Source organism: Equus przewalskii, chromosome 1 (genome assembly GCF_037783145.1).
Source record: "Equus przewalskii isolate Varuska chromosome 1, EquPr2, whole genome shotgun sequence".
In the NCBI taxonomy this organism is placed as follows: Eukaryota; Metazoa; Chordata; class Mammalia; order Perissodactyla; family Equidae; genus Equus; species Equus przewalskii.
Window position 1 is genome coordinate 17598810 of NC_091831.1, and position 11739 is coordinate 17610548.

The following is an 11739-nucleotide window of genomic DNA, read 5'->3' on the forward strand; positions in this document are numbered from 1 at the left end:
AGACAGTGGACTGAATTAAAGAAAAGAAAATCTTCCGCTTCCATAGAAAATGGCAGATGTTGGGACAGAGGCAGGGGCAACACATCCAAAAACATCCCAAAACAGAAGAACATGAAGTTACTCAATAATTCAGCAACCTGATCTTCCAGAAAATAGATGCTTTCTGCTTTACGGCGTTCAGACATCATCAAGATCCTGCCAATTCGGGGGCCCCGAAGCCCACCCCATAATGTGGTGCTGCTCCCCTGGGAGCTCCCCACTTGCCCCTGCCCTCCAGAGCCCAGCCCAGCTCTCTGCACACAGCAGGAGGACACTAAGGTTTCCTGACCGCGTCCACAGATCATTGGCAAAGGAGCTGAGGAATCCCAGAGGCCCTGCAGGAAACCACTGTGCCTTTATAAATGTCTGACCAGCAAATTCTCCAGGTGCAGACACACCAGCCGTCTCCCCTGGATGGGAGGAAAGAGCATCCCCAGGACCAGAGACCACTCACCGAGGATGAGACTCAGCTAATGCACCTCCCTGTACAACATGCTCGGGGGTGCCGGGCTTCAGGTGAGCCCCTTGTGCCTGACTGACATCGCCACTGCTCCCCTGTGAAGTCACCTCAGGACTCTGCAGAGGTTCCCCTGGAACAGGGAGCTGAGGAATGTGTGATAGCTGCTTCCTCTTCTAACCAACTCAGCCCACACCTCTGAAGACCACCTGTCTGGGCTCCAGAACTTGAATCTCCTGGGGGGATGGGTGGTGCTAAGGAGCTGGCAGGATTGAGAATCACTAATCTAATCAAACCCTTTCACTTTACAGATAAGAGAGCCAAGGCTTAGGGTGATCATTCCTGTACAGTCTTGTCTGCCCTAGATGAGCCCAGAGTGGTGGGGCCAGCCCAGGAGTCAGGAAACTTGGGTTGTCATCCCAGCTCTGCTACCAATAGCTGTGTGACCCAGGACAAGTCACACAGCCTCTCTTGGCCTCCCTTGCCTCATCTGCACAACCCAGCAACGGTCAGATCAAGTGCTCTGCAAACTGGACAGGGTCACAGAAGGTGAAGTTCCACAATGAGCTGGAACAGAAATTTTACTGGGCCTGGGCCTCCAGGGACTGTATTCAAACCCTGTCCTCAAACACGTCTCATTTCTCCCCAGTCCCTTGGCCATGAAGCTACTGTGTTCCTTCATCCACCTGTATGGCTCAGAGAGGGGACAGTAGGTGGGCTGAGCAACCACCCCCTTCTTCCAGCCTCTCTTATCTCTCCTGCTCTGGGGAATAGGCGGGTGACAGCAGCCAACTCAGCAGAGAGAGAGTACACCTACTCACAGAAACACAGACGAGGGAGGAATTGCAAGAGAGAATCTCAGAGTCCACAAGAGGATGCTGAGCCAGCCTCGGACAGCTGGTCACCCAGTCCACTTGTTCTTACTTGTGGGACAACAATCCGCAAAACACACCTACTCCTTTGTACCATCTCATATTTCAAAGAGGCTAGAACTTGGAAGGGACAGAGTGGGAAGTAACAAGAAAACTGATTGGCTCCGTTATTCATTCATTAATCTACTTCTTGAGCACCGACCAGGTGCCAAGCACAGCGCTAGGCACCGAGATTACACAGTAGTGAATAAAGAATATATGCAGAGTCTCTTGCTCACGGAACTTACATCCGGTAGAGAAGATGGATACTAATTTTTAAGTTTTACACGGAAGTAAACTCATGCCTGTGTTACATGTTACACAGCAGAGGGACTCAGGGCTACAGGAGGTTTTAATAGGGGGATCTGATCTGATCTGGGGGTCCAGCAGGAAATGTGCTAGGTGCCGAAAATGATTAGGAGTTTATCAGGGCAGCAGTGTTGGGGTGAGGGGGTGATTCAGGCAGAGGGGCCACGATAACCAAGAACCCCTAAGGTGAGAGGGAGCCAGGATGCTGGGCAGGACTGGATGGAGTGTAGGCTGCAGCACAAAGGGTGGAGGGAGGGGGCACCGGAGGGGATGAGAGGTGGCATGGGTCAGATCAGACCTCTTAAGAGCAATGGGACATCACTTAAAAGTTTCAGGCACGGGGTGGGAGTGGAGAGGGGTCTAGATATGATCAGATTTGCATTTTGAAATGGCTGCTGTGTGGAGAATGGGCTGGAGTGGGACCAGGAGGGCCCAGGGACACAAGTCAGGAGGATACTGCAGTGGTCCAAGCACGAGATGATGGGGCTTAGACTAGGCAGGTGACTGTGGAGTGGAGAGATACAGATGCATTCAAGAAACCTTTAGAAGTTAAAATCGACAGGATGTGAGGCAAACCAAACCCCTCAACATCTTACCCCCCCACCAAAAACACTTACCTCCGGCAAACAGGAAAACGCAGATGGCTTCCAGCAACAGGAAAGAGGGCATGTTGGTAGAACTAGAGGGCCAGGACAAGAAAAAAAGCATCAGCAATTAGCTCTGTGAGGTCCCCAAGTCGCACCCCCAAACAAGAGGACAACTACTCAGCCTTTCCCAGGGCACAAATAGGACTCTAGAAACCCCTCCTCGCCATAATGACTACAGTAGACTGGAGTTGACGCAAATTCCCAAAAAGCCACAGAAGACTTTACTCCCGTGACTCTGATTTTAAAGGACAGTCTAACATCTTCAGACACCCCCCCTCCCAGACCCCCAGCTCCTTCAGACTCTAGCAAGGTATGCTCTGTCCAGGCGACCCAGGCAGGAGACCTGTGTCCTGGCTGGGCCTGGGCCCTGACTAGCCACGTGACCTTAGGGGACGTCCCTCCCTCTCAGCATCTCCATGTCTTCATGAGGAGCTAGACTCTGACAGGCTGAAGACTTGATTTCAATGTCTTCATTTTCTGAAACCTAGCAGGTCACCAAATCTGCACTTTCTAAATTATTTATAAACAGTAATGTGGCAGAGGAAGAAACAAAAGTCTTTTTGTTAAGTTTTTATTGCCTAATAATGCTTATAGTAAGGGTAAAATTCAGATCCATGGGGTCTGATATTTATCAATTATTTTTCTCTGTTTTTTTTTTTTTTTTTTGGAAGGTATGCTTTTTGGTGAGGAAGATTGGCCCTGAGCTAACATCTGTTGCCAATCTTCCTCTTTTTTTTTCCTCCCCAAAGCCCCAGTACATAGTTTATATCCTAGTTGTAAGTCATTCTAGTTCTTCTATGTGGGATGCCACCACAGCATGGTGTGATGAGCAGTGCGTAGGTCGGCACCCAGGATCTGAACCAGCGAACACTGGGCTGCTGAAGCAGAGTGCGAACTTAACCTCTTGGCCATGGGGCTGGCCCCCTATTTATCAGTTTTTGAGGGAGGTTACTAGGGTGGAAAGTGAGAGCTTTTAATAAGAAACTATAAACTGTATCTCTGATCCCATAAGGGCACAGACTTGAGGTTTACTTCTAATTTTAGCTGTGAGGCCCAAGAAATGCATTATTACCATTATTATCATTTGAATCACAAAGAGTTGACACACAATTCAAACAGTCCAATGTTTTAGCAAGTGTACCTGTAGCACAAGAACTGAAAGGGGTCATACAGAATGAAATTCAGACTTTTTCCCCAGTATAATTTAGCAGGGAAAAATCTAAAAATATCTTAACAATAGGTTCTAGAAATTCTATTTTTTGCCCTTTGGGATCCAATACATTCAAGATCTCAGCCTACGGTTTCTCTGCATTGAATTTGCCCATTAAGAAAAGACTTGGAAGGGGCCGGCCCGGTGGCACAGCAGTTAAGTTCGCACGTTCCGCTTCTTGGTGGTCCGGGGTTCGCCGGTTTGAATCCCGGGTGCGGACATGGCACCGCTTGGCAGGCCATGCTGTTGTAGGCGTCCCACATATAAAGTAGAGGAAGATGGGTACAATGTTAGCTCAGGGCCAGGCTTCCTCAGAGTCTTTTGGAGGACTGGCAGTAGTTAGCTCAAGGCTAATCTTCCTCAAAAAATAAATAAATAAATAAATAAAAGGGGAAAAAGAAAAGAAAAGACTTGGAAGAACAAAGCAATGCCACATGGAGGTCTTACTAAAGTTTCCTTCCAGTAAACACGTAGCACTGACACGCATTCAGGAGAGAATCCTGGGCAGAGATATGGAAGGGAAGAGCTGCAGGACGCCAGGGGAACCCCGGGTTCTAGAGCAAGGCAGAAGGAGAAGTGTCAGTCACTGCGTGGGGTACCCAAGAGTGCGGCCGCATCGGGGAAACTCACTCCAACCTGATGCACGCGGCTGGGAAAAGTCCCTTTAACATCCTAGATAAGCACCACCCTTCTGCATCTCAGAACACGGATCACAAGGCAGGAGCACCAAGCTTTCATTTATGTATCCTGGGGCTTCAGACCTCCCCGCCTCCACTGGGGATGCCACTTCTCCAAAATACACAGCAGAAGCTTCCTGGCCATCTTTAGCAGCTCACCGAAGTGCCTTGAACTTACCCTGCACTAAAATGAATTCTCTTACTTGTTAGAGGAACTCGCACTCCACCACCTCTGCCAGGCATTGAAATCACACCTGCCAGCTGCAGGAACCAAACAGAACTCAGACTCCGAATTCAGAGGATGTGCTGAGCACGCTGAGAGCAACAGCTGCCTTGAAAATCAAAGTCACCCAGGAAATGTAGATTCTTAATTTGCGGAAAAGATTAAAATGGCCCACTCATGTTCATAAAGGTGCTATTGCCAGTTACTTGGAATTGCAGGACATATGAATAAACAGTGGGGGTGGGGGTGCTTTCATGGGACAGTGCTTACCCCTAAGCCTGCATTCCCACCCTCAGGGAGCAGGAGCTAGGGGAGAAGAGCTCACAATATGGTGTGAAATTAAAGAGGAAACTCAGTGGATGAAGGATGAGGTCACTGAGGCTCAGAAGGGGAGGTGTCCTGGGCAGTCCCACAGCGCAGGTCTCGAGCTCCTGATTCAATGAGATTTCCTCTAATCATGCTGCTTCTAGAGCCACTGCTCAGAACTCCATCCACATTGAGCTGGCACACCCATAAGTGACTACTGACAGGCAGGGGTCACACCTGCCCCATGGTGGCAGAGAGCCTGCACCAGAGTCCAGGGCCCCGCTTCTCATCCGATGCCATGTGACCCCATGAGAGGCTGTGGTTCCTCACTTACAAAAGGAGGAGGGTGGACCAGATGCTGCTAAGGTGTCTTCTGGTTTTAAACATCCCCTTATGGTCTCCCCTCCATCACAGACCTATGATGGTGAGACCTTACTCAGCTCGTCGGATTTTGAAATATTTCTGAAACAAACTGAATCAAGTGTCCCAACCAGCTGAGTGTCCTTTTGTTTCACATAACTAAGAGGCTCATGGCTTCCCCTAATCTCAGTGAAAACTACAGAGTCAATATTGCAAGAGCAAGGAAGTCAGGGGCTTCCCAGACACAATCAAAGGGAGAAAGGTAGACGGAGAGGATGTGGGCTAGCTGAGAGGCCGACGGGCTTCCTGCTGGCTTCCAGCTGGGCGGGTGCCAGCAAGGCTGACTCCCCACTTTCCTTTCCCCCAGGGACATATTTTCTTTCCTCTTAGTCTACACAAGGGATGCAGGACAAGTCCCCACCTGCGGCCTGGGGGCCAGGCAGGGGCGAGGCCTGGGGCCGAGGGGCCGTGCAGGGCAGAGGTAAAGGACTTCTCAATGCTGTGTAGTCTTTGGGTCCAGGATGATTTTCTGACGTCACAGCTTCTGACCTTGGGCACATGCAGGACTCCAAGGTTCAGACCTGTTACTTTGTTATAAAACCAGGGTGCCAGCAGCCTCCCCAGGCTGCCGTGAGGACAAGGTGGAAGTACAGAAGGTCCCTGCCGCATAGCAAGGCACTCAGTACACAGGCTCCCTCCCTCCGCTAGGAGACAAACCTAAGTGCCTTCACCTGGCTCTGCTATGTGCCTCTGCTTGCCCAGGTGAATGTTTTCCTGAGTCACCTAAGTTTCTGCTCATTAGAACAAAACTTATGTTGGCAACCCGCAAATCAATGCAAGAAGTCCAATGCCTCCTCATACGTGTTAGGATCAGATGGGGCTGGCTCTGGGACCTCAGCAGCACCTCCCTCCCCTGTCCCGGAAACACAAGGTCTATTGTCATGGCCCACACTGAAACTGCCTGCTGAGATGTTTATCTTGCCTGCATCTTAGTCTCTGTTGGAGCCCCAGCTGTGGGCGCCCAGCACGCAGTAGGTGAAATACGCGCTTGCTGTACAAAATAAATACTATCATGCCCACCACTGATGGGCCAGAGGGATGCTTCCAGACAAACCTTTGTGCTCACTGTATTTTTTTTATACCAAGATAAGTGAAACTAATGCTATTTCGATGCTGGTAAAGTATTAATAGCACTCTTTACCATCTCTTCCCACCCAATCATCTCAAATGTGCAGCTTATTTCCCCCTCCTCACTTATCAAAACTTTCTTGCAATACTAATTCCACATTCTAAATACGATCCTACGTCTGAAAACTTTTTGAAAAGGACAAATTCCACAGTAAAAATCAACAGCTACTACCATCTAGCGAGCTTTTACTGCGTGCCTAGCACCCGACTCCAATCTCAAGGGTCTTCTCTCTCCCAATCCGCACAGCCGGCCAGAGTGTATTATCCCCACTTTCCAGATGACAAAACTGAAGCATACAGAAGTTAAGTGTTTGGCCCCAGGTTACACAGCTAATAAATGCACTGGACTCCATTCTGGCCTCCCAGTAATCTGTTCAACCTGTCAGTTCCTGATCCTGGGGATCAGGATAGAGGAACAGAAAGATCATGAAAAATCTGCCACTCGAAATCCTGCCCTTTGCAGTTTTCCACCCAGGTAATAACCTGCCAGCAACTCCCAAACTTGAGTACCTAACATGAGAAGATTTCCAGAGCTTTCTGCATTTTTGTACAAAGTAGTCAGGAGCAGTCTGCAACCCAGGGGCAGAAACAGATTTGTTCCCAGGTAGACCTTGTCAAGCCTTTTCCATTACAGGACACCTGGCTCACCACATTTCTTCCTTTCTGTTCCATTACTCATGCTAATCCCACACTTTCTTCCTGGCCTCTGGGGTTCTCACACATGGAGAGATGCCCTCCGCCCTCCAAACCTCTCATCTGATTGTTGTCTTCAAATCCTCATTCCACGCGGCACCGGCCACATTTGGGACAGCAGGTGAGCGAGGTTTGCTCCAGGGCGCCACAAAACACTGCACTCGGGACTTGCATTTCCCAAGACACAGGAAGAAACGAGGGCCGAAACAAGGCTACTTTTGAAAAAGAAGGGCCAGACTGGCGATAGCTGAAGGCAAGTTTGCAGCACAATGCCCGCCTTCTCCTCTATGATCGGAAATGAAACGAGTGCAGGGTGAAAATGGAAACCACTTCCACTCCTTAGAAAATGCAATTCCAACCCCGAATATTAGATTAGGGCTTGGCAGCCTTCTCTCAGGCAGCGGGATGGAAATCTGAGCCCTTTATAAGAACAGGCAACACCTGAACAGGAAGACGTGAAAATCGGAGGTAAAAGTCTTGGGCCAGGAAGCCCCTGCTGTCTTCCTTGTCCGTTTGGTGAAACACTTGGCTCAGGCCCAGAGAGTCCAGGGAAGTGGATGACACGTCTCCAGTTTGATACGGCAGGGCGAGCGCTTTCCAAGCTGCTCGGGGAAAATCATGCTCCCACCCCAACTCCCCCAGCTGCCTAAAAGAATCACAAATTTTCAGAACCCAATGGTCGACAACCAGAAGTCAGCACCAAGGGATGAGCACCATGCCGTGTGGATTCCCTGGATGGCTGGGGAGAAAGCTGGGTGGAGAGGCATAAATCGCAGGGCCTCCCGCACTCGCCACACCTGCTAAGCATCATTTTTAGCCAGAAGAGATTTTGATCTTCGTTTTGATGATACTTGAAAATCCTTTATTTAAGTTGTACAGGACCCAAATTCACTGCCGTGGCACTCTGGGAAGCAGGCACACAGGACTGGAAGTCCAGAGACAGAATTCCAGACCAGCTCTGCTTCTAACCAGCTACGTGACTGCCAACAACAACTCCCCCCCCCCCCCCCCGCCGCCTCAGTTCATTCATCTGTCAAATGGGATGAATCTCAGTTTCAGACTCAACCAGTCTTGTAGATCCAATGAAATCGCGTGTGAAAGGCCCTCCTAATGGAAAAACACTTCCTAAATGCACGATGTTAAGAGCCTATCATTACATTTAACATATTAATTTCATCTAACGACACTCATAACCTTATAGGGTAGACATGATCGTTTCCATTTTTACATATGTGGAAATGGTCTTGGAGAAGCTGGGGCCCAAGGTCAAAAAGCTAGTAAATCACAAGCTTGGCATCAGGCCCAGGTCTTCCGATGTGGCCAGCCTGATCATGACAAGAAGTGCACAGGACACAGACAGAATGGAAAAAGAACCCGTCGTACGTCAGGAGACCTGAGCATGAGCCTCTCTGGTAAATTCCTTCACTTCAGACACTCAATTTCCTTCTCTCGAAAATGAGGGTGGCATCGCCCATCCTATTTCCCTGGAAAAGGTGTTGCCACTGTCACACAAGACCACGATGCCTGGGCAGGGGCAGTTTCCTAAGTGGAGATCAGAGAAGTCCAGTTCAAGAGAAGGAACTCAGGATCAGGAAAGGAAGCGAGGGATGGAGAACAGTGATCATACACAGGGTAGCCTGGCAGGTAATTCTGTGGGTGGGAGAGGAAGAGGAAGCCGGCTGGAGCTGTTTAGAAGGTGAACGGGTAAACTAAAGGAAAGGAATACAACCTGAATGATGGTACTCAGCCGTCCCAGGTCTCTGGCCTGGGGTGATGCTGACGTGGGGGTATTGCATGGGATAGACCCTCCCTTGTGCAGGGTCCCTAAGAGATCTCCAGTAGCCTGGTAGATTATAGGAGGGATTTGTTCTATTTTAAAAAAATATCCTTGGGGCCGGCCTGGTGGTGTAGTGGTTAAGTTTGTGTGCTCTGCTTTGGAGGCCAGGGGTTCACCGGTTGGGATCCCAGGCGCAGACCTACACACCACTCATCAAGCCACACTGTGGTGGTGCACCACATACAAAACAGAGGAAAAATTGCATGGATGTAGCAGGGACAATCTTGCTTACCAAAAAAACATACACATATACATTATATATATCCTTGTGGGATGAAATAAATTAGCAATTCTGTTACAGTCCTCTCAATTAAAACAATTAATTTTTTTCACTGATCTGTCGACTACCAAAGTTTGAGGACCATTGTCCTTAAACACCTCATCGTGTTGCTGACCCTTCCACTGATACAATTACATGAAAGTTAATTTGTTCAATAAAAACTATTAAGCATCTGCCCTGTGCCCAGCACTGTCCCAGGTGTTGGGGAGGTAACGGAAATGCTCCATAAGATGCACACATGGTGCAGGCATGCTTAAGAAAAGGCTTTTACATTTTCACCACTTATCTCCAATGCCATCACTTGACAATTAATGACCCTGCTGTTTATGAAGCCCTTTAAAACCCAAAAGATCGGGTTCCTGGCAGACTCTCCCATTTTCCCTCAAGCAGTCTTCCACCTTCTTTGAGTCTCAGTTTCCTCATCTGTAAAAACATAGGCATCTGACTGGTTCATTCCAGGGGACTCGAGCCTATTGAGCGGGAGGGGAAATAGCTACTCTAAGTTTCGGATGACAGACCAAAAACCAGATTTAAAGAAAAATATATCTGTCATTGATGGTTTTCAGTCAAACAGACAGGGATGATGAAGGAAGGAATCCCCCTGGCCCTTTGGGGTTTGCCTGGGGACCTAGTCTGGGAAATCCTTACACCATCAAGAAATGGCTCTGAGCTGGATTTCCACAAAAGACAACTTCGTAATTTGAAAACCGTTCAAAGTTCCAAGACACCAACACATTGCATGGTGTCCCCATTGAAAGGCCCCTCTAAGCTGGAGAGCCATTGGTTCTTCAGTGAAACGGCAGCAAGGTGCCTTCCTCTCTTCTGCCTGGGTGCCCACCATGTCTTTAAATCTATGCCCCCTAGCAAGTTTCAAAGGTGTAATTTTGAGACCCTCTCTTTTACGGTCCCAGCAGGTGGCCAAGAGCCGAGCCCTGGGCAGAAGTGCAGGAAGCAGAGCTAGGTCAGCTGGCCCGAGGGAGGCAGGGTGTCCCAGTATGTGAAATCACCAGGGAGGACAAATCCCCCAAACTTCCCATTGCTCAACGGCGAGTTTCTCAGGGCAGCGGGCCCCTCAGGTGCAGCTTGCAGAGACTTCGCTGGGAGCACTCAGCTGCCTGAGAAAACTGCACGGTAGGCATCTTAACACCTGCACCTGAACTGTAAAAGGGGTCAGGGGGAGTTCGGGCATGTCCTCGAAGCCTTTACGCAAAAGGCGCGCCCCTTCTGCTGGCGCCAGGTTAGGGGGTCCCATGACTATGCCAAGCAGGTCGGATTTGACACGTGGTTCCCTCCTCCACCCACAGCCACCGAGTCCCTGTCCCCTTACCTGCGGTCCGCGCTCCAGTGCTTCCCGAGAGAGAGAGGCCCTCGAGCCCTCCCGGGCCGATGGCGGGGAGCCGGAAGGCGGCGCGCGCCAGGTGCGCTCTGCCCGGGACGCCGACTGCCGGGGGCGCGCGGGCCTCGCCTCGCGGCGGCGCCCCGACAAAGCGCACACAATGCCGAACAAAGCCCGCAACGCCGCGGGGCGCACGCTCGCCGCCCTCCGGGCCGGGGCGGCTGGGGGCCGAGCGGACTCCTCTCCTGGGAGCGCGAAGGAGTAACCGGCGCTCCTTCCGAGGTCGCTAGCGGGGGCCGGGATGCGCGTGCCCTGCAGCGCGGAGACAGCGCTGGGCTCCGACTTCGCGGGACGAGCGCACGGCGGGCCTCGGACACCAGGGCGGCTCTGCTGGCCCGCGCGGGCGCGGCTCGGGCCAGGGGGCGCTGCAGGCCCACAGGAGGGGCGTCCCAGGGGTGGGAGCCACGTGGGACACCTGTATTCCTTACAGAGGGGTGGCGGCGAGACGCGCGGGCGGACCCTGCTGGGGTTGGACGCTCTGTCCCAAGGGGCGTGCATCAGGCGCTTCTGGGAACCCGGCCAACGTCGCCTCTCGCGGTTAACGAGGCTTTGGCCAAGGTGGGCAAATAAACAAAGGTACCTCCTTCTGCGCGGGCCTCCCCGCCTCTGAGCGGTGCAGCAGGGAGCAAGCACTGTGCCATCCGCTGTCGACTCCGCAGGATTTATTGCACCGACGCAAGCGAAAATGTTGACTTTGGCATCGCTTCTGTTTGTCGTGGCAATTGCCGTTTGTTTACCTGTCTGTCCTGTTATTGCAGTTGGGCATTAATAAGCAGGCCTTTTGGCCAGCATCTCGTTTAAATCTAGAAGGTGCCTGATTTTTTAAAAATCAAATGCCGCAAAGCAAAATAGCACGATGCGTGGCACAATGCCTTGTACATAGTAGGCACTCAAACGTTGGCTATTATTGCATAGCATCCAGCCCTGGTGGTCAAGTGGTTAAGATCTGGCGCTCTCACTGTGGCGGCCCGGGTCCCTTTCCAGATCAGGGAATCACACAACCTGTCTGTCGGTTGTCATACTGTGGAGGATCCGTGATGCTGAAAGCTATGCTACTGGTATTTCAAATACCAGGAGAGTCACCCGTGGGGGACAGGTTTCAGCAGAGCTTCCAGACTAAGACCGACTAGCAAGTAGGACCTAGTCACCCACTTCTGAAAAATTAGCCATGAAAACCCTATGAATAGCCGTGGAGCATTGTGCAGG

The 11739-nt window shown here is 50.8% G+C and overlaps 1 protein-coding gene across 6 annotated transcripts in view; it reads right to left on the bottom strand.

Moving 5' to 3' along the window:
- Positions 1-11169, bottom strand: part of VWA2 (von Willebrand factor A domain containing 2) — a 46327-nt gene extending 35158 nt beyond the window's left edge. For 4 of the 6 annotated variants that reach the window (XM_008506875.2, XM_070632385.1, XM_008506868.2 and 1 more), the window contains exons 1-2: positions 10465-11169; positions 2334-2395 (exon numbers count right to left, since the gene is read on the bottom strand). In XM_008506875.2, the coding sequence (XP_008505097.1) occupies positions 2334-2385 (52 nt within the window). In that variant the 5' untranslated portion in view covers positions 2386-2395; positions 10465-11169. Of the gene's footprint in view, positions 1-2333; positions 2396-4020; positions 4124-10464 lie in introns of those variants that run through there. The other 2 variants (XM_070632400.1, XM_070632366.1) reach the window with 2 other exon arrangements.
- Between the last annotated feature and the right edge of the window lie 570 nt (positions 11170-11739).